General features: G+C 31.5%; 1 protein-coding gene across 4 annotated transcripts in view; it reads left to right on the top strand.

The window, feature by feature from the left end:
* Window positions 1-21,916, top strand: part of LOC142226767 (CUGBP Elav-like family member 2) — a 551,331-nt gene that overhangs the window by 463,932 nt on the left and 65,483 nt on the right. For all 4 annotated transcript variants that reach the window (XM_075296966.1, XM_075296965.1, XM_075296964.1 and 1 more), the window contains exon 5: window positions 18,428-18,606. In XM_075296966.1, coding sequence (XP_075153081.1) covers window positions 18,428-18,606 — 179 coding nt within the window. The remainder of the gene's footprint in view (window positions 1-18,427; window positions 18,607-21,916) is intronic.

The following is a 21,916-nucleotide window of genomic DNA, read 5'->3' as shown; positions in this document are numbered from 1 at the left end:
ATATATTTAATGTGATATTTAAGTGTGTCAAGTTTGTTCTAATTTGGTTCAGTTTTAGATAAAGCCTCCATATATTCGTTCTTCTGGTTTATACAAATATGGCCCACACTTTACACAAAATTCTGTAATGATTTCCCCATATCTTCGTCACACACTGTAATGCCAGAATTTCCTCAGAACGGTTGAGTTTTAAATAAGGCTCCAAGTCGCCCGACTTTACCAAATAATATATCACAACCCACACTTGACCACATATCTTGGCGAGAACTAACCAATATCCTTGTAAAATCGCCACTGATAAGTAGCAAAAATTGTAAATATTACTAAAATTGTCCTATATCTCGAATACATAAGTATCGCCTGATAAATCGCAAATGCTCTTTTGTACAATTGCATTAAAATTTCTCTCGCTTCATATTTCCCATATTTTTTACTAACATAGTGTTTCATACCAGGGCGTTAGCCGATTTCAATTTTAATTTTAGAGATTTTGTATAAGTAGAAAAAATTGTCTCCATTATAAGTATTTGTATCTGGAAATGCAAACCTTTATATAGCTCCCAGAAAATTTGAAGTAGTTGAGATGGTAACACAAATGTTGGTCTATATGGTGGTGAAGGGTATAATATAGTCGGCCCCGCCCGACTTTAGACTTTACTTACTTGTTTTATAGAAAATTTTGTCAAAATTTTGTTTCTTTAGAAAATTTTGTAAAAATTTTGTTTCTTTAGAAATTTTTGTCAAAATTTTTGTATACCCTCCACCATAGGATGGGGGTATATTAACTTTGTCATTCCGTTTGTAACACATCAAAATATTGCTCTAAGATCCCATAAAGTATATATATTCTGGGTCGTGGTGAAATTCTGAGTCGATCTGAGCATGTCCGTCCGTCCGTCCGTCCGTCTGTTGAAATCACGCTAACTTCCGAAAGAAACAAGCTATCGACTTGAAACTTGGCACAAGTAGTTGTTATTGATGTAGGTCGGATGGTATTGCAAATGGGCCATATCGGTCCACTTTTACGTGTAGCCCCATATAAACGATCTTGTTGATATTTGGTACATGGTGTTGGTATATGGTCTCTAACGACCATGCAAAAATTGGTCCACATCGGTCCATAATTATATATAGCTCCCATATAAACCGATCCCCAAATTTGGCTTGCGGAGCCTCTAAGAGAAGCAAATTTCATTCGATCCGCCTGAAATTTGGTACATGGTATTGGTATATGGTCTCTAACTACTATGCAAAAATTGGTCCACATCGGTCAATAATTATATATAGCCCCCATATAAACCGATCCCCCGATTTGGCTTGCGGAGCTTCTAAGAGAAGCTAATTTCATCCGATCTTGTTGATATTTGGTACATGGTGTTAGTATATGATCTCTAATGACCCTGCAAAAATTGGTCGAAATCGGTCCATAATTATATATAGCCTCCATATAAACTGATCCCCAGATTTGGCTTGCGGAGCCTCTAAGAGAAGCTAATTTCATCCGATCTTGTTGATATTTGGTACATGGTGTTGGTATATGGTCTCTAACTACTATGCAAAAATTGGTCGAAATCGGTCCATAATTATATATAGCACCCATATAAACCGATCCCCGATTTGGCTTGCGGAGCCTCTAAGGGAAGCAAGTTTCATCCGATGCGGCTGAAATTTGGTACATGGTGTTAGTATATGGTCTCTAATGACCCTGCAAAAATTGGTCGAAATCGGTCCATAATTATATATAGCCTCCATATAAACTGATCCCCAGATTTGTCCCCCGGTGCCTTTCGGAGAAGCAAAATTCATCAGATCTGGTTGAAATTTGGTACGTGGCGATAGTATATGATATTTAACAAATATGCCAAAAGTGGTCCATATCAGTCTATAATCATATATAGCCCCCATATAAACCGTTCCCGAGATTTGGTTTTGGAGCCACTTGGAGGAGCAAATTTCATCCGAGTCAGTTGAAATTTGGTGCATTGTGCTAGTATATGGCCGTTAACGACCATGCCTAACTAAATCGGTCTATAGTTATATATAGCCCTCAGATAAATCGATCCCCAATGACACACAAATTGGTCCATATCAAGTTCATAATTGCATATAGCCCACATATAAGCGACCCCCATATTTCGATTCTGGCTCTCTACGTACCGTGCAAAAGTCCATATCGATTCGTAATCATTTGTAGACTTACCTATACATACCTTTTTTGTCTAATATATACCACGTATGGACTAACTAACAATTTAGAAAACGATGTTAAGAAGTTTTAAGATACCACAACCCAATTAATTCGATTATGGATGACAGTCTTTCGTAGAAGTTTCTACGCAATCCATGGTGGAGGGTACATACGATTTGGCCTGGCCGAACTAACGGCCGTTTATACTTGTTTGTATAGAAGATTTTGTCAAAATTTTATATCTATGGAAAATTTTGCCTACATTTTATTTCTATAGATAGTTTTGCCAAAATTGTATTTCTGTAGAAAAATTTGTCAGAATGTTATTTCAATAGAATATTTCGTCAAATTGAGTTCATCTTAATTTTCATTTCCCAAAATTTCCAAATTGAGTTTCTATGAAATGATTGAAGAAAAAAAAATAAAATTGATTGTTTTTTATTTGTATAAATATTTTACTTTCGATCCAGGCTTATTTTAAAATATCTACTATTAAATCCATCCACTTGCCATACTTGCAAAACATATACACCCACACATTTTGATGAGTACACATCCATTTATTCAAATGTATTTGTAAGTAAAAATAACACGAGAATTAAAACAAATTTTGCACTTACACAAAATCCACTCACACACTCACACATATATATCAACAGCAAGGATAGACAGACAGACATGCATAAACACATATACATTTGCATTAAATGTATGTTTGTTTATTTGTTTAAAAGGATTTAATTTAACTTAAAAGTTACTTACACACACGCACACACAGACACAAACAAACTCACTCACGTACATCGGAGTAAGATTTATTTTAACTTAAAAGATAAAACATTCAAGTTTTCTGCCAGCATTCAAAATCCTCTATTTATTTGTTTAAGGAATTTTCGTTCATACGTTGGAAAACTCAACAAATTACTATAGATGCGGAGGGAATGAATGAAGTGAAACCAACTTTGTATACAAGGGAACCGGGGATGATGTAGGATATAGAGGAGTAAGGATATGACTTGTTTTGCTTACCTAAGTAGTTGCCAGTTGTTTTTTATTTAAACAAGAATCTTAATTGACATGAAAACACAACGAGAATATCAAATGAAATCATGTATTTCAAATATAAAAAAAAATGATGAAAAGCATATCAAGTATTACAGCCAAGTCCGCAAATACCAATTAAAAAGATTCATAAGAATCTTTTTAATTGGTATTTGAGTACTTGTGGGGAAAAGTAAATCATATATTTTTTGGTGAATAAATATTTAGTTTTTAATAGAGATGATTTTGGTGAATAGAATATCGAGTGTTATCAATTAAAATATCTCATTAATTTTGGCTCTTGTTTCAATGTTATAAATAGAAATTTTATTTATGACTAATATCATAGAAATATTAATGAGAAATTCTATAGAATTTTCGATAGAATTCTCTTCTCAAAAGGGACGAAAAAATTTGGTTGAAGTAGCAAAAATTGTCGATATATTTTTTCTTAAAAAATTACTTGAAACATTTAAAAATCAATCACCAATGTCAAGTAAAAATTTAAATTATACAAGTAAATTTAAATTATACAAGTAAAAAATTAATTAAAATTTTAGCTGATAACCTAAGTAGTTAATGCTAGATTTTTCTCTATTAAAGGGTGATACGGTCAAAATTTGGTCAAGGGAAAACGCGTGTAAATCGGTGAAATCGTTTATTTAAAAAATCAAATTAAATTTCTTTTTCAAGTTCAATTAGTATAAAATTCAGGAAAAATATTCAGTTAGGCTTTCGCTTTTCCAAATCCGAATTGCCGGGCCTCACGCTTAACACCTGCCATCAAATTTTGTACAGCCACCTTGTCCACCTTCTTCGCCGCAGAAAGCCAGTTTGCCTTGAACTGCTGCTCGTCCTTAGCAGTTTTTTTGGTCTTCTTTATGTTCCGCTTGACAATAGCCCAGTATTTCTCAATTGGGCGGAGCTCTGGCGTGTTGGGAGGGTTCTTGTCCGTTGTTGGCGGGGTACCACTCCATGGCCTTTTTACCGTAATGACAAGATGCCAAATCCGGCCAAAACAGTACGGAACAACCGTGTTTCTTCAGGAAAAAGAGCAGACGTTTATTCAAACACTCTTTCACGTAAATTTCTTGGTTGACAGTCCCGGAAGCTATGAAAATGCTGCTTTTCAAGCCACAGGTACAGGTGGCTTGCCAAACAAGATATTTCTTTGCGAACTTTGACAGTTTTATGTGCTTGAAAATATCCGCTACCTTTCCCCTTCCCTTTGCCGTATAAAACTCCTGTCCCGGAAGCTGCTTGTAGTCGGCTTTGACGTAGGTTTCGTCGTCCATTACCACGCAGTAAAACTTCGTCATCATCGTCGTGTACATCCTCTGGATCGCGCTTTGGCCGTCGTATTTTGTTTATCATCGCGATTTGGAGTCACTACCTTCTTGTAAGTCGATAGTCCGGCTCGTTTTTTGGCTCGATGCACGGTTGTAGACGATACACCCAGCTTATTTGCGGCATCTCGGAGAGAGAGGTTAGGGTTTCGCTTGAAACTACCGGCAACTCTCTTTGTCGTCTCAGCGGCTTCCTGTTTTCGATTTCCCCCCGATCCAGACTTCCTGGCTGTCGACAAACGTTCCCCAAACACTTTAATTACATTTGTAACGGTTGATTTGGCAACTTTTAGCGATTTTGCCAGCTTTGCGTGCGAGTAGCTCGGATTTTCGCGATGCGCGAGCAAAATTTTGATACGCTGCTCTTCTTGCTTGGACGGCATTTTGACAACTGAAGAGTGAATTCCAAAATCAAAATAGGAGCAACATTCTACACACACATACCTTCAAAATGAGGGGTGTTCAGGTTTTTTAAATGCAAAATTGAAAGAAATACGTCAAGTTTATATTGACCAAATTTTGACCGTATCACCCTTTATTCTTATATTTACTATAAGTTTAATAAATAAATAAGTAATTAAATTTTGTTGTATCAATGTCTGTGATTGATTTTAAGTAATTTATTTAATAATTTAATTAATAAATTATTTTTTGTTTTTTCTTAATTCAATTAAAAGTAAATTCAAAACAAGTATATACGACCGTGAATTCGGCCAGGCAGAATCTTTTGTACCCTCCACCATGGATTGCGCAGAAACTTCTACTAAAGACTGTCAACAACAATCGAATTACGTGGGTTGTGGTAATCCTTGTCAATAGCAAGGTATATTAAATCCATACGTGGTATATATTAGACAAAAAAAAAACAGATTAAATACGTATATAATTCAATTGTTTACCGGTATATATAGGGAAGTCTACATATAATTACAAACCGATATGAACTTTTGCATGGTTATTAGAGAGCCACAAGTGAAATATTGGGGTCGCTTTATACGGGGGCTATATACACTAATAAACCGATATCGATCAACTTTTGTGTGATTGGGGATCGGTTTATCTGGGGGCTATATATAACTATAGACCTATTTGGACCATGCTTGGCAAGGTTGTTAGCGGCCATATACTAGCACAATGTAGCAAATTTATTTATTTATTTATTCATTCAGTCTTTGGATGAATTTCAACTGAATCGGATGAATTTTGCTCCTTCAGGAGGCTCCGGAGGTCAAATCTGGGGATCGGTTGATATGGGGGCTATATATAATTATTAACCGATATGGACTAATTTTTTCATAGTTGCTAGAGACTATATACTTACACCACGTACCAAATTTCAACGGGATCGGATGATATTTGTTCCTCCAAGAGGTTCCGGAGGTCAAATCTGGGGGTCGGTTTATATGGAAGCTATACGTAAAAGTAGTCCGATATGGCCCATTTGCAATACCATCCGGCCTACATCAATAACAACTACTTGTGCCAAGTTTCAAGTCGGTAGCTTGTTTCGTTCTTTTAGCGTGATTTCCACAGACTGACGGACATCCAGACAGACGGACGGACGGGCATAGCTAGATCGACTCAGAATTTCACCACCACCCAGAAAATATATATTTTATGGGGTCTTAGACCAACGGGTGCAATGGTTAGCATGCCCGCCTTGCATACACAAGGTCGTGGGTTCGATTCCTGCTTCGACCAAACACCAAAAAGTTTTTCAGCGGTGGATTATCCCGCCTCAGTAATGCTGGAGACATTTCTGAGGGTTTCAAAAGCTTCTCTATGTGGTTTCACTGCAATGTGGAACGCCGTTCGGATTCGGCTATAAAAAGGAGGTCCCTTGTCATTGAGCTTAACATGGAATCGGGCAGCACTCAGTGATAAGAGAGAAGTTCACCAATGTGGTATCACAATGGACTGAATAGTCTAAGTGAGCCTGATACATTGGGCTGCCACCTAACCTAACCTAGACCAATATTTCGATTTGTTACTAACGGATGTGTTACTATGGTGGAGGGTATAAAAAATGGGCAATTTTTATTTTTGTGTAGAAAGGAGGTAAAGTCAAACCCCGACTTAAAATTTTACTTCTACAGAAAATTTCGTCGAAAATGTTATGTCTATAAAAAAATTCGTCAAAAATTTATTTCCTTAGAAAATTTTTTCGAAATTTTATTTTTATAGAAAATTTTGTCAAATTTTATTTCTAAGAAAATTTTACTTAAAATTTGTCTGAATTTTATTTCTATAGAAAATTATTTCAAAATCTTCTTTCTATAGGAAATTTCGTCAAACCTTGATTTGTATAGAAAGTTTTGTCAAAATTTTATTTCTCTAGGAAATTTTCTGACATTTTTATTGCTATAGAAAATTTTGTCAAAATTTTATTTTTCTAGAATATTTTGTCTAAATTTTATTTTTATAGAAAATGTTGTCTAAATTTTATTTCTATAGAAAGTTTTGTGAAAATTTGATTTCTATGGAAAATTTTGTGAAAAAATTATTTCTTTTGAAAATTTTGTCAAAATGTTTATTATTTTATTTTATTTATTAATTATTTACTACAATTCTAAAAAATATAATAAACATTAAAGCACTAGATACAAAGGTTATCGGCTTAATCAAAATTTTTATTTCTTTAGAAAATTTTGTCACAATATTATTTGTATTTTATTTTATAGAAAATTTTGGCAAAATTTTATTTGTATAGAAAATTTTGTCAAAATTTCATTACTATAGAAAATTTTGTCAAAAATTTATTTTTAAAGAAAATTTTGTCTAAATTTTATTTCTATAGAAAATTACTTAAAAATTTTATATCAATAGGAAATTTTGTCAAAATTTCATTTCTATTTCATTTCAATTTTTCAAAATTTTATTTCTATAAAAAACTTTATCAAAATTATATTTCTACAGAAACTTTAGTCACAGTTTTATTTCTATAGATAATTCCGCCAAACCTTTACTTCTATAGAAATTTTTGTCAAAATTTTATTTCTTTAAAAAATGTAGTCACAATTTTTTTCTATAGAAAATTTTGTCAAAATGTTATTTCAATAGAATATTTTGTCAAAATTTATTTTTTTATAGAACATTATGTCTAAATTTTATTACTTTATATTTTTATTACTTTAAATTTTTATTTCTATAGGAAATTTTTGTCAAAATTTCATTTCAATTTTTCAAAAATTTATTTCTATAGAAAATTTTAACAAAATTTTATATCTATAGAAAATTTTGTCACAATTTTATTTCTATAGAAAATTTTGTCAATATTTTATTTCTATAGAAAAATTATTTCAATTTGTTGTTTTTATAGAAAATTTTGTCCACATTTTATGTTTATTTATTTATTTATTTTATTTTCTATAGAAATTTTTGAAATTTTATAGAAAATTAGTTCTATAGTAAATTTTTGCATTTTGTCAAAATTTTATTTCAATAAAAAATTTTGTCTAAATTATATTTCTACAGAAAATTTTGTGAGAATTTTGTTTCTTTAAAAAATGTAGTCACAATTTTTTTCTACAGAAAATTTTGTCAACATGTTATTTCAATAGAATATTCTGTCAAAATAGAAAATTTTGTCTAAATTTTATGTCTATAGAAAATTACTTTAAAATTTTATTTATATAAGAAAATTTTGTCAAAATTTTATTTCAATTCTTCAAAATTTTATTTCTATAGAAAATTTTGACACAATTTTATTTCTATAGAAAATTTTGACAAAATTTGATTTCTATAGAAAACTTTATCGACATTATATTTCTATAGAAAATCTTGTCAAATTTTGTTTAGTTAGAAAATTTTGTCAGAATTTTATTTCTATAGAAAATTTTGTCAATATTTTCTTTCTATAAATAAATTTGTAAAAATTTTATTTCTATAGATAATTTTGTCAAAATTTTAATTCTAAGAAAATTATTTCATTTTTTTTTTTGTTTTTATAGAAAATTTTGTCCAAATTTTATTTTTAAAGAAAATTTAATCTATATTTTATTTCTATAGAAAAGATTGTCAAAATTTTATTTCTATAGAACTTTTTTATTTTTATAGAAATTTTATTTCTATAGTAAATTTTGTCAAAATTGTATTTCTATGGAACATTTTCTCAAAATTTCGTTGCTATAGAAAATTTCGACGAAATTTTATTTCTATAGAAAATTTTCTCAAAATTTTATATCTATAGAAAGTTTTTACCTAATTTTATTTCTATCGTTGAAAAATAAAACCATAACTCCTTAAATATGCGTCCTAGAGCGAAAAGGACGTTAATTCGTGACAACCCCCACAGAAAAAAATGTCCGTAGTTAAACTAACGCTAAATTAAACTTATTTTTATTGTAAAAAAAATATATTTGTTAATAGTTAAATTTTATCACTTTTTGCACAGCCCAATGAAATTTTTGTTTTTTTTAATATGTCTCAAATATTTTATGAACTAAACGTGAGTATGACCGATGACCGTACACATAAGTTCAGTATGAACTAACACAAATGAAAATTTTCGTACGATTCCCAAAAATAGTAAGAATGAACTACTATATGGTTAAAATGGTCATGATTTGGCGCCAATGATTTTCTTCTTAACTTTTAGTTAATATTTTCTTCTATTAGAGGGTGTAATTTCGTGAACTGTAGTTAAAAAGTACAACAGGGCAGTAAATTTCCCTGCTTTTAACAACGCTTTGGGGAAATCTCAAAATGTGTAGCAAAATTTAGTTCAATTTTCGTATGAGTTAGTTTATTCTTCCTATAAAGCAGTTTACTTTTTTCGGTGCCCAAAAAATCAAAATTTCGATAAAAATCCTCGAAAAAATAAAAATTTTATATAAAAAACTTATTTTCCCATAAACAAATTTTATTTCTACAGAAATGCAATGGTTAGCATGCCCGCCTTGCATACACAAGGTCGTGGGTTCGATTCCTGCTACGACCGAACACCAAAAAGTTTTTCAGCGGTGGATTATCCCACCTCAGTAATGCTGGTGACATTTCTGAGGGTTTCAAAGCTTCTCTAAGTGGTTTCACTGGAATGTGGAACGCCGTTCGGACTCGGCTATAAAAAGGAGGTCCCTTGTCATTGAGCTTAACATGGAATCGGGCAGCACTCAGTGATAAGAGAGAAGTTCACCACTATGGTATCACAATGGACTGAATAGTCTAAGTGAGCCTGATACATCGGGCTGCCACATAACCTAACCTAACCTAACCTACAGAAAATTTTGTAAAAATTTTATTTTGAAGAAAATTTTCTGAAATTTGTATTTCTATAGATAATTTTCTAAAAATTGTATTTCTGTTGAAACTTTTCTGAAAATTTTATTTTTTTGTAGAAAATATTGACAAGATTTTATTTGAATAAAAAAATTTGTCAAAATTTTATATCTATGGAAAATTTCGTTCGAAATTTTAGACCTTAGGGAGTGCTTGGAAACAAGTGAGTTTACCCCAGAAGAAGACAAAGCCACTTTACAAAGTCTTTGAGTTAAGATAATAGCCCAGCAAAAAAAGAGCTTCCAAAAAAGTAGTTTGGATCCCCACTCTGTGATCCGGAAGTAGTGCAAACTTGGATCATCTCCAATGAATTTTACATGGGCTTGTCATAGGGTGGAAGTACTCCCTTTTTGGATCCTTTGCATTGCTTTAGAAGTTGTGCCCTGGAAGTTAATTTGAATGTAGAAATTTAAAAAGCGAAAAAAAATTTTTTCTACCTATCTCACTTTTTTTGTCGTCCACATATTTTATTACTACAACTATTATTTTCCTATTATCTAATTTTTACAATTTGAAAAACTTTTTCGCTCCCACCAGGGGTTGAACCTGAGTTTGCTGGCACCATAACAGAACGCCTAAGCACACTCAGCCACAAACGCCATTGAACATAAAGCGTCAAAAGGTCAATTCAAATGTTTGTGATATGATCGTAATACGACACCAAGGGAGAACATTGTAATTGGTTCTCGAGATGTTCTTTATTAGTATGAACGAAAAAATAAGAAACGCTGGTTCAAATCTCACCAGCGGCAATTTTTTTTTATCAAATAATTTAATTTTTTTTTTATGTTATGCATTGTTTTTATTTTTATTTTCGGCATATATTTTCGTATAAATATATTTTTTCCATAGAAAATCAACAAAAAATTAAAAATTCTCGTAATTTGCAAAACCTTCTCAATTGAAGCGAAAAAGTTAAACGGCGCAGGTTCAAATCCCAGCGGGGATGAAATTAATTTTTTTATTATTATTTTTTTTTTCTATTTTTTATTAGTTTTCTATTTTTAAATTTAATTGTCCAAAATTTGTACTTAAAATAAAAAAATCATTGGGGGATCCCAAGATGCGCTTTAGAAGAAATGTTTGTGCACTTGTCCAAAAGGACTGCATCGGTAGTGGAAAAAAATCATTGGGGGATCCCACGATGAGCTTTAGCAGAAATGTTTGTGCACTTGTCCAAAAGGACTGCATCCGAAGTTGAAAAAACTCGATGGGGGATTCTGGGATGGACCTTAAAAGAAATGTTTGTGGAACAACTTCCAATTTTTTTGCTGGGAGGTGAATATTGAACTAATCAGCCATCTCGTTCACAGATTTGCGGCAGAATATGGTAATGTTGGACTTTGTGAGCCTCTACTCAACCATTACCATATGCTACAAGATTTTATTGACGATATTCTGACAATTATTTAGCAGACAGATATTTGTGTAACAAATTTCATGGTTACCAGATACGATGAGGAATTATGATTATTATTATTATTGTTATGCTACTCTCTATCAACGCTTGGTTTTGATATGAAATCAAACCAACAAAATTCTATTGTTTCCTTCAAACACCAATGCCACTTGTTCCAAATCGATTGTTAAATCCCATCGAACCCCTAGAAAAAAGCCATAAAGTCAACAAAGCAACCTCAACATCAATTCATGTGTTATTAAACCAACACCAACCAATTCGTACTTTTAACAAATTTTCAGCTGTTAATAAAATGTTGCAAATTTATAGGACCCCTTGAGAATGAATGGGTGCGTGATGAAGTTAATGCCATTTTTAGTGCTGGAACTCAACTCAAAGCTACTCAGGGGAAAGGTGAACAAGGCGTACAACAATGAAATGCAATGTAAACTAACCAGCCTTTGAGCTTTTGCTAGGAAGTAGTTAAACCATGATACTCCAGGGAAGCTGTGACTGATTTTATTTGTTCTGCCATATTATTGTTATTATTGTTGTTAAACAAAGTTTTTAATACTACTTTTATAACGTTCATTTCACTCGGTTGCAACATTTTCATGGTTGATATTTACAAATGCCTTCGACGCCCGCCTCGAACTAGCAATGCCACGAACCATTTTAGTTGATGCTCTTTTTGCAAGTATCAACGTCATGGAAGCTGGTATCCATATCAGGAATACCACCTTCATCATCATCATCATCAGCATCACTGATGCATTTACATGCACAGAAGAAGAGGAAACAGGGCACTTCCAGTAGCATTTGTTGCATTCAATGTTCCCTCCACATACTTACATATTTGCTTACTGTTCACTGAGCGGAAGATGATGGGCTCAAATAGGATGATGTGCACCATAATAAAAAGTGAACACTACCATAGAAGAGACGGACGGACGCACGGACCCGACCCGACAATATTCGTTTTGTAAACATTCTGAGCTGAGCGTTACACATAGTAGAGCAAAATAATGTACGTAAGTGCCGAGTAAATAACAGCGAAGCCATACCAAGTCAAACAGTCAGAGGAAACGGAAATATAAAAGCTCTATTGCAAATTGTAGTGGCAATGTATGGTAATCCGTCAGTAATTCAAAACTACTACAAACAAAAATTATATGTATGCATTCGCAGACACGCACACATGCATGCATACAATCGTTCAAATGGTAGTTTGAAATGGCACAAGTCATAAGCGTGGACGAGGGTATTAAACCATAGACATCATTACCACTGTGCCACTTTAGTGGCTACTTTGCAACTTTTTTCAAACGATGATACTTTTGTGCCACTAAATGTCATAGTGTTTTGGTTTATTTGCCACATTTTTGTCATACTATGCCAGGTTAAAATTAATTAATTTAATATTTTGTACATTTTGATCCTAAATTGAAGAGGGTACTCCTCTGAAAAGTGGAACATTTTACTGAGATGTTCGTTGTGTTATCAAATCAAAATTAACCTGTGATATAAGGACTGTTCTCACATATGGACAACATTAAGGCGACCGTGGTTGTCCTGTTCTGTCAGGTTTTACTGTATATTGAATTACACTAATCCAAAATAAATTTATAAATTAAGTTAGCGTAATTTTTTATTCTATAGAATTTTTTTCTGTGTATACACAGACAAAAAATTGAATCACGAAATTTTTAAGAAATTGAAAACTCTTCAGCCACAAATTCATACTGGAAATTAGGCATAAAAAAATTATTTAATATTAATAATTTTAATAATAATTATTTTTTAATTTTTAATTGACTTCGCTTCAGTTTTATTTATACATAAAAAATATGTAACTAAAAATATAAATTAAAACATTAATTATTTATTATTTACATTAAATTAAATGTTTATTTATATTATGTTATATTGTTAGTTGCATTTAACTTTTAATTGACATCGCTTCAGTTTTATTTATAAATAAAAAATATGTAATTAAAAATAAAACATTAATTATTTATTATTTATATTCAAATAAATTTTTATTTATCTTATATTATATTTTATTTGCATTTAAATTTAACTGAAATGTTAATTCGGACAATTAATTTTTTCGGAAGTTTTACAACATTTTTATATAGGATGGGGGGTATATTAACTTTGTCATTCCGTTTGTAACACATCGAAATATTGCTCTAAGACCCCATAAAGTATATATATTCTGGGTCGTGGTGAAATTCTGAGTCGATCTGAGCATGTCCGTCCGTCCGTCCGTCTGTTGAAATCACGCTAACTTCCGAACGAAACAAGCTATCGACTTGAAACTTGGCACAAGTAGTTGTTATTGATGTAGGTCGGACGGTATTGCAAATGGGCCATATCGGGCCACTTTTACGTATAGCCCCCATATAAACGGACCCCCAAATTTGGCTTGCGAGGCCTCTAAGAGAAGCAAATTTCATCCGATCCGGCTGAAATTTGGTACATGGTGTTAGTATATAGTCTCTAACAACCATGCAAAAATTGGTTCACATCGGTCAATAATTATATATAGCCCCCTTATAAACCGATCCCCCGATTTGACTTGCGAGGCCTCTATGAGAAGCAAATTTCATCCGATCCGGCTGAAATTTGGTACATGGTGTTAGTAGATGGTCTTTAACAACCATGCAAAAATTGGTCCACATCGGTCCATAATTATATATAGCCCCCATATAAACCGATCCCCCGATTTGGCTTGCGAGGCCTCTAAGAGAAGCAAATTTCATCCGATCCGGTTGAAATTTGGTACATGGTGTTAGTATATGGTCTCTAACAACCATGAAAAAATTGGTCCACATCGGTCCAAAATTATATATATAGCCCCCATATAAACCGATCACCAGATTTGACCTCCGGAGCCTCTTGGAAGACCAAAATTCATTTGATTCAGTTGAAATTTGGTACGTGGTGTTAATATATGGCCTCAAACTCCCATGCAAAAATTGGTCCACATCGGTCCATAATTATATATAGCCCCCATATAAACCGATCCCAAGATTTGACCTCCGGAGCCCCTTGGAAAAGCAAACTTCATCCGATTCGGTTGAAATTTGGTTTTGGAGCCTCTTGGAGGAGCAAATTTCATCCGAGTTAGTTGACATTTGGTACATTGTGCTAGTATGTGGCAGTTAACAACCATGCCTAACTAGGCCCATATCGGTCTATAGTTATATATAGCCCTCAATAATTGTATATAGCCCCCATATAAGCGACCCCCATATTACAATTCTGCCTCCCTACGTACCGTGCAAAAGTCCATATCGATTCGTAATTATTTGTAGACTTACCTACACATACTTTTTTTGTCTAATGTATACCACATATGGACTAACACACAATTTAGAAAACGATTTAAGATACCACAACCCAAGTAATTCGATTGACGCAATCCATGGTGGTGGGTACATAAGATTCGGCCTGGCCGAACTTACGGCCGTTTATACTTGTTAAATTTTATTTTTATACTAAAATTTATAAATTAATTTAGTATAATTATAATAAGAATATTTTCAATACGAATATGATCAAATATGTTCATATTGAATCAGGAAAAAAATTATTTTATGTGTAGAATAAATTAAATTAGTTTTATGTGTAGAATAAATTAAATTAATTTTAATATAGTTTAAAAATTAAAACTGTTGTAAATTTCCAAAAACAAAAAAAAACTATTGCCTTAATACCGAAAATAATATCCCAGTTTTTATGTATAATTGAATTATACATAAAAATCATACTTGATTAAAAATCTAATTAATAAAAATATGCGTTAATAAAACAATAATCGATTTAATTATATTTTTATTTAAAATGCCCATATAACCAACTATATTTTAAAGTTGCATTTTTTTAATGTACAATTATTTTAAACTTTAATTTAAATTAAAATTTAATTTAAAAAATTAAATTAAGTACAAGTATATACGGCCGTAAATTCGGCCTGGCCGAAGTCTATGTACCCTCCACCATGGATTGCGTAGAAACTTCTTCTACTTCGAATTACTTGAGTTGCGGTAACGCTTGCCGATGGCAAGGTATCTTAAAACCTCATAACACCGTCTTCTAAATTGTAAGTAATTCCATACGTGGTATATATTAAATTAAAAAAGACTGATTAAATACGTATATAATTCAGTTTGATAAAATTTCCTATAGAAATAAAATTTTGACAAAATTTGCTATATAAATAAAATTTTAACGAAATTTTTTATAGAAATAAAATTTTGACAAAATTTTCTATAGAAATAAAATTTTGACAAAATTTGCTATAGAAATAAAATATTGGTAGATTATTTTTGGCTCATGATTATGAACCGATATCGACCAATTTTTGTGTGATTGGTGATCGGCTATATATAACTATAGACCGATATGGACCAATTTTGGTATGGTTGTTAGCGGCCATATACTAACACCACGTTCCAAATTTGAACCGGATCGAATGAATTTTGCTCCTCCAAGAGGCTCCCAAGGTTAAATCTGGAGAACGATTTATATGGGGGCTATATATAATTATTTACCGATAAAGGGTGATACGGTCAAAATTTGGTCAATATAAACTTGACGTATTTCTTTCAATTTTGCATTTAAAAAACCTGAACACCCCTCATTATGAAGGTGTGTGTGTGTAGAATGTTGCTCCTATTTTGATTTTGGAATTCACTCTTCAGTTGTCACAATGCTGTCCAAGCAAGAAGAGCAGCGTATCAAAATTTTGCTCGCGCATCGCGAAATTCCGAGCTACTCGCACGCAAAGCTGGCAAAATCGCTAAAAGTTGCCAAATCAACCGTTACAAAAGTAATTAAAGTGTTTGGGGAACGTTTGTCGACAGCCAGGAAGTCTGGATCGGGGGGAAATCGTAAACCGGAAGCCGCTGAGACGACAAAGAGAGTTGCCGGTAGTTTCAAGCGAAACCCTAACCGTGGTAATGGACGACGAAACCTACGTCAAAGCCGACTACAAGCAGCTTTCGGGACACGAGTTTTATACGGCAAAAGGAAGGGGAAAAACTGTCAAAGTTCGCAAAGAAATATCTGGTTTGGCAAGCCATCTGTACCTGTGGCTTGAAAAGCAGCATTTTCATAGCTTCCGGGACTGTCAACCAAGAAATTTACGTGAAAGAGTGTTTGAATAAACGTCTGCTGCCTTTCCTGAAGAAACACGGTTGTTCCGTACTGTTTTGGCTGGATTTGGCATCTTGCCATTACGGTAAAAAGGCCATGGAGTGGTACGCCGCCAACAACGTGCAGGTGGTTCCCAAGGACAAAAACCCTCCCAACACGCCAGAGCTCCGCCCAATTGAGAAATACTGGGCTATTGTCAAGCGGAACCTAAAGAAGACCAAAAAACTGCTAAGGACGAGCAGTAGTTCAAGGCAAAGTGGCTTTCTGCGGCGAAGAAGGTGGACAAGGTGGCTGTACAAAATCTGATGGCAGGTGTCAAGCGTGAGGCCCGGCAATTCGGATTTGGAAAAGCGAAAGCCTAACTGAATATTTTTCCTGAATTTTAAACTAATTGAACTGAAAAAGAAATTTAATTTGATTTTTTAAATAAACGATTTCACCGATTTACACGCGTTTTCCCTTGACCAAATTTTGACCGTATCACCCTTTATGGACCAATTCTGGCACGGTTGTTAGAGATCATATACTAACACCATGTTCCAAATTTCAACCGGATAAATTTTGCTTCTCTTAGAGGCTCCACAAGCCAAATCTGGGGATCGGTTTATATGGGGGCTATATATAATTATGGATCGATGTGGATCAATTTTTGCATGGTTGTTAGATACCATATAGCAACACCATGTATCAAATTTCAGCCGGATCGGATGAAATATGCTTCTGTTAGAGGCTCCGCAAGACAAATCTGAGGGTTCGTTTATATGGGGGCTATACGTAAAAGTGGACCGATAGGGCCCATTTGCAATACCATCTGACCTACATCAATAACAACTACTTGTGCCAAGTTTCAAGTCGATAGGTTGTTTCGTTCGTAAGTTAGCGTGATTTCAACAGACGGACGGACGGACATGCTTAGATCGTCTCAGAATTTCACCACGACCTAGAATATATATATACTTTATGGGGTCTTAGAGCAATATTTCGATGTGTTACAAACGGAATGACAAAGTTAATATACCCCCCATCCTGTAGTGGAGGGTATAATAATTTATATAATTAATTTTTTAATTGATATCGCTTCAACCATGCAAATGATAGAATTAATCATAGTTTCATTTACAGATTTGATTTACAAAAATAAATAAAAGTTAAAACATTAATTGATTAAATAAAATTTTTATTGATAATTAAAAGGGATAATCAATTTTTTCTGCAAATTTAAATTATTTTTAAATTTTTATTCATTCATTTAGTATAATCTAATTTATTCTACACACAAAATAATTTTCAATACGAAAATAATTGATATGAATTGACATCGGTACATAACGAAAATAAAATCCTCTTTTTTATTAGACATAAAAAACCATACTTGGTAATCGATTTAATTGCATTTTTATTTGGAAATGCCAAAAATTTTACAATTATATGTTTGTATTTAATTAAAATGTTATGTAAAAGTATAATTGTTTTTATTTTCTAATGCCTTAAAGAATTTTGATTGGGAAATCGAGGCCAAAAAACAGCTATCAACAATAATTGCAGCGATCATATACTGACTATTAATATTAAATATATTAAGATTTAGAAAATTCACAAAATTATTGTCCTGTCTTCGGCCTAAAAGTATGCAACAGTTTAACAATTTTATGGAACAATTTCATTTTGCTTATTTTGTTTCATTCGACATTTCTTTGTATAAAACTTTCCATTCATTCCTTATTTGCCTTTTTCAACAATGAATTGTAATGTAGTGGATGTGTGTCCATTGGATATCTCAACTATTTTTACTACTCCCGAACTACTTAACATGAAAAGTTGCCTGGCAGGTTATATTTCATTTTGTGCACTTTTCTCCATTTATTCTCACCCAGAAATTTTCTTGATTTCTTGTTGGGATTTTTGGTACTTTGTATGTGTGTGTTCTACCCATTTTTATTGTGTTAATTATTTGCCTTTCATTCATTTATATTTTGTATTTATTGTTGTTTCTTTTTTTTTGTATTTTTGCAGAACGTAAACTATTCGTTGGCATGCTGAACAAGAAATACAATGAGGCCGATGTGAGGCAATTGTTCACAGGACATGGAACCATTGAGGAATGCACTGTGCTCAGGGATCAGAATGGCCAAAGTAAAGGATGTGCTTTTGTAACATTCGATACGAAACAGCATGCAATTGGTGCAATTAAAGTAAGTGGCAACATAATTCAATTCACTCGTTTTCTTCTGTTTTTTACATTGACGTTTTTATTTCGTTTTATTATGAAATTGAGGAAATAATTCCAATTTGAAGGTCTTTTTGGAGGTAACTGTCATCTGATGATAGGGAATGAATTATTACCAGAAATAGGTTATGTAGGGACCACATGGAGAGACGTCCAGTAAAAGCTATGATAAAGAACGGACAGCATAGATAATATTCATTGCATAGTTTTAGGGGTCGTAAGAAATACCAGACCCCAAGCAATATAAAGCATATTCTGCCGATTTTTCAAATAACAATGATTCGTATTAGACTGTCCCTCGTAGAGTAAAATTGGTCTATATGCTGCCTATAGTAAAGAATTTATGGGTTTGGGCTATTTTCGTTGCATATTTTTAGGAGTCTTAAGGGTCGCCGATTAAACAATTTGAGATATTTGCCTATTTATGACACAAATATGTGACATGTTTCTAAATTTAGCCCAATTTTTTCATTTTAAATTGTGTTCATCCTTGTGAACGTTATGAACTGTATGTGTTCCTTTCTGCCCTTAAAATTTAATGCCGTTTACATTTTTTAATGCCAAATTTTTCTATTCATTTAAATTTGCATCTAATTTCATACGCTGGCAATTCATCAACATTTGCACTAGGAAATTGCTCACGTCATACCGGAATTTAGTTGAATTATTTTTTAGTACAAAACTTCTTTACATTACGTGATTTTCACATTTGCATCCATCATATGCGGTAGCAATATGCTTCACCATTAAGCATGGCAATGGGCCATAAGAGTTTTTCCTCATATCCACACTCACACACAAACAGGAAATGCATATGGGGAGGACGAAATATTTTTCCAAATCTATGCATAATGGGGACATTTTGTATGATTGTGTTAATGCGATGCGACTATGGTATGGTACCATTCTCTGTTCTACTATAGGATATATGCGAAATTTATGGCCTATTTTTCTTTCTTAGCAAATTTCGTGGACATTTGTTTTATGGCCATAGTGCTAACGAGTTTATGTTTTATGTACGACTATGAATACAGATTCATAGAGGTTTCACATTTTTTTGTTTTGTTTTGTTCTTGTTGGCCTTAAAGTGTTGGAGAAAAAATTGCACGTGTACCTAAATTATATGTGGTCTTAAAACCACTAAAATATGTGACATCTTTATTGGTCATAGTTATATATGGGTAGAGGGGCTTTTCTTTAGGAAGCCTAGCGTATGTTATGGTAAATTGTAACTACAAATTATTCATGGTATTAATTTAAAGTATGGAATAAATTTTGAGAGAAGGCATTCCACAAAAATTTTTGCTAAAAAAAATCAAAAAAAAAATTTCTATAGAAATAAGATTTTGCTAAACTTTTAAATAGAAAAAAAATTTGACGAAAATTTCTATATAAAAATATTGACTAAATTTTCTATGGAAATAAAGTTTTGACAAAATTTTATATAGAAATAAAATTTTGACTAAATTTTCTATAGCAACAAAGTTTTGACAAAATTTTCTATAGAAAAAAATTTTGACACAATTTTCTACAGAAACAAAATTTTGACAAAATTTTCTATAGAAAAAAAATTTTTGACAGTATTTTCTATAGAAATAAAATTTCGACAAAATTTTCTAAAGAAATAAAATTGCAACAAAATTTTCTATAAAATTAAAATTTTAACAAAATGTTCTATAAATTTTAAATTTTGACAAAATTTTCTATAGAAATAAAATTTTGACAAAATTTTCTATAGAAATAAAATTATGACAACATTTTCTATAGAAATAAAATCTTGACAAAATTTTTTATAGGAATAAAATTTTGACAAAATTTACTAAAGAAATAAAATTTTGACAAAAATTTTCTATAGAAATAAAATTTTGACAAAATTTTCTATAGAAATAAAATTTTGACAAAAATTTCTATAGAAATAAAATTTTGACAAAATTTACTATAGAAATAAAATTTTGACAAAATGTTCTATAGAAATAAAATTTTTACAAAATTTTCTATAGAAATAAAATTTTGACAAAATTTTCTAAAAAAAAAATTGACACAATTTTCTATAGAAACAAAATTTTGACAAAATTTTCTATAGAAAAAAAATTTTGACAGTATATTCTAAAGAAATAAAATTTTGACAAAATTTTCTATAGAAATAAAATTTTGACAAAAATTTCTATAGAAATAAAATTTTGACAAAATTTACTATAGAAATAAAATTTTGACAAAATTTTCTATAGAAATAAAATTTTGACAAAATTTTCTATAGAAATAAAATTTTGACAAAATTTTCTATAGGAATAAAATTTTGACAAAATTTACTATAGAAATAAAATTTTGACAAAAATTTTCTATAGAAATAAAATTTTGACAAAATTTTCTATAGAAATAAAATTTTGACAAAAATTTCTATAGAAATAAAATTTTGACAAAATTTACTATAGAAATAAAATTTTGACAAAATTTTCTATAGAAATAAAATTTTGACAAAATTTTCTACAGAAATACAATTTTAACAAAATTTTCTATAAAATTAAAATTTTGACAAAATTTTATATATAAATAAAATTGTGACAACATTTTCTATAAAAATAAAATTTTTACCAAATTTTCTATAGAAATTAAATATTGACCAAATTTTCAATAGAAATAAATTTTAACAATCTTTACTATAAAATTAAATTTAAAAAAAAATTTAAAATTAATTTTTGACAAAATGGCAAAGGAAAAGAAATATGTTTGTTCGAATTTATTTTGGCATAAGCCGGCTATCATGCAAAACCTTTTTTCGGAAGGTTCAAGTGTGGTTCATTGTTGGGTTTAATGAACTGCCTGAATTTATTCTGATAATTAGTTGATAGTTTTTTGCTGCAAGTAGAGGATGCTGATGAGGAATGTGGTAATTCCGAAACGTGCGTCCATCTAACCATCTTGCAGTCTATAGGGCTTTGCCCAAATAAATTTGACAAACATTCTTTTCCTCTGTTGGTTAAGCTACACTTGTAGTTTAGTTAATGCATGTTTTTAAGCTGAAATCAAAAAACAACAGAAATAAAATTTTGACAAAATTTTCTATAAAAATAAAATTCTTGACAGAATTTTCTACAGAAATAAAATTTTGACAAAATTTTCTATAGAAATAAAATTTTGGCAAAATTTTCTATAGAAATAAGATTTTGACAAAATTTTCTATAGAAATAAAATTTTGGCAAATTTTTTATAGAAATAAAATTTTGACAAAATTTTATTTAGGAATAATAAAATTTTGACAAAATTTTCTATAGAAA

Source organism: Haematobia irritans, chromosome 2, assembly GCF_050003625.1.
Source record: "Haematobia irritans isolate KBUSLIRL chromosome 2, ASM5000362v1, whole genome shotgun sequence".
In the NCBI taxonomy this organism is placed as follows: domain Eukaryota; kingdom Metazoa; phylum Arthropoda; class Insecta; order Diptera; family Muscidae; genus Haematobia; species Haematobia irritans.
The sequence above is the reverse complement of the archived record's forward strand: the minus strand, read 5'-3'. Positions and strand labels throughout refer to the sequence as shown.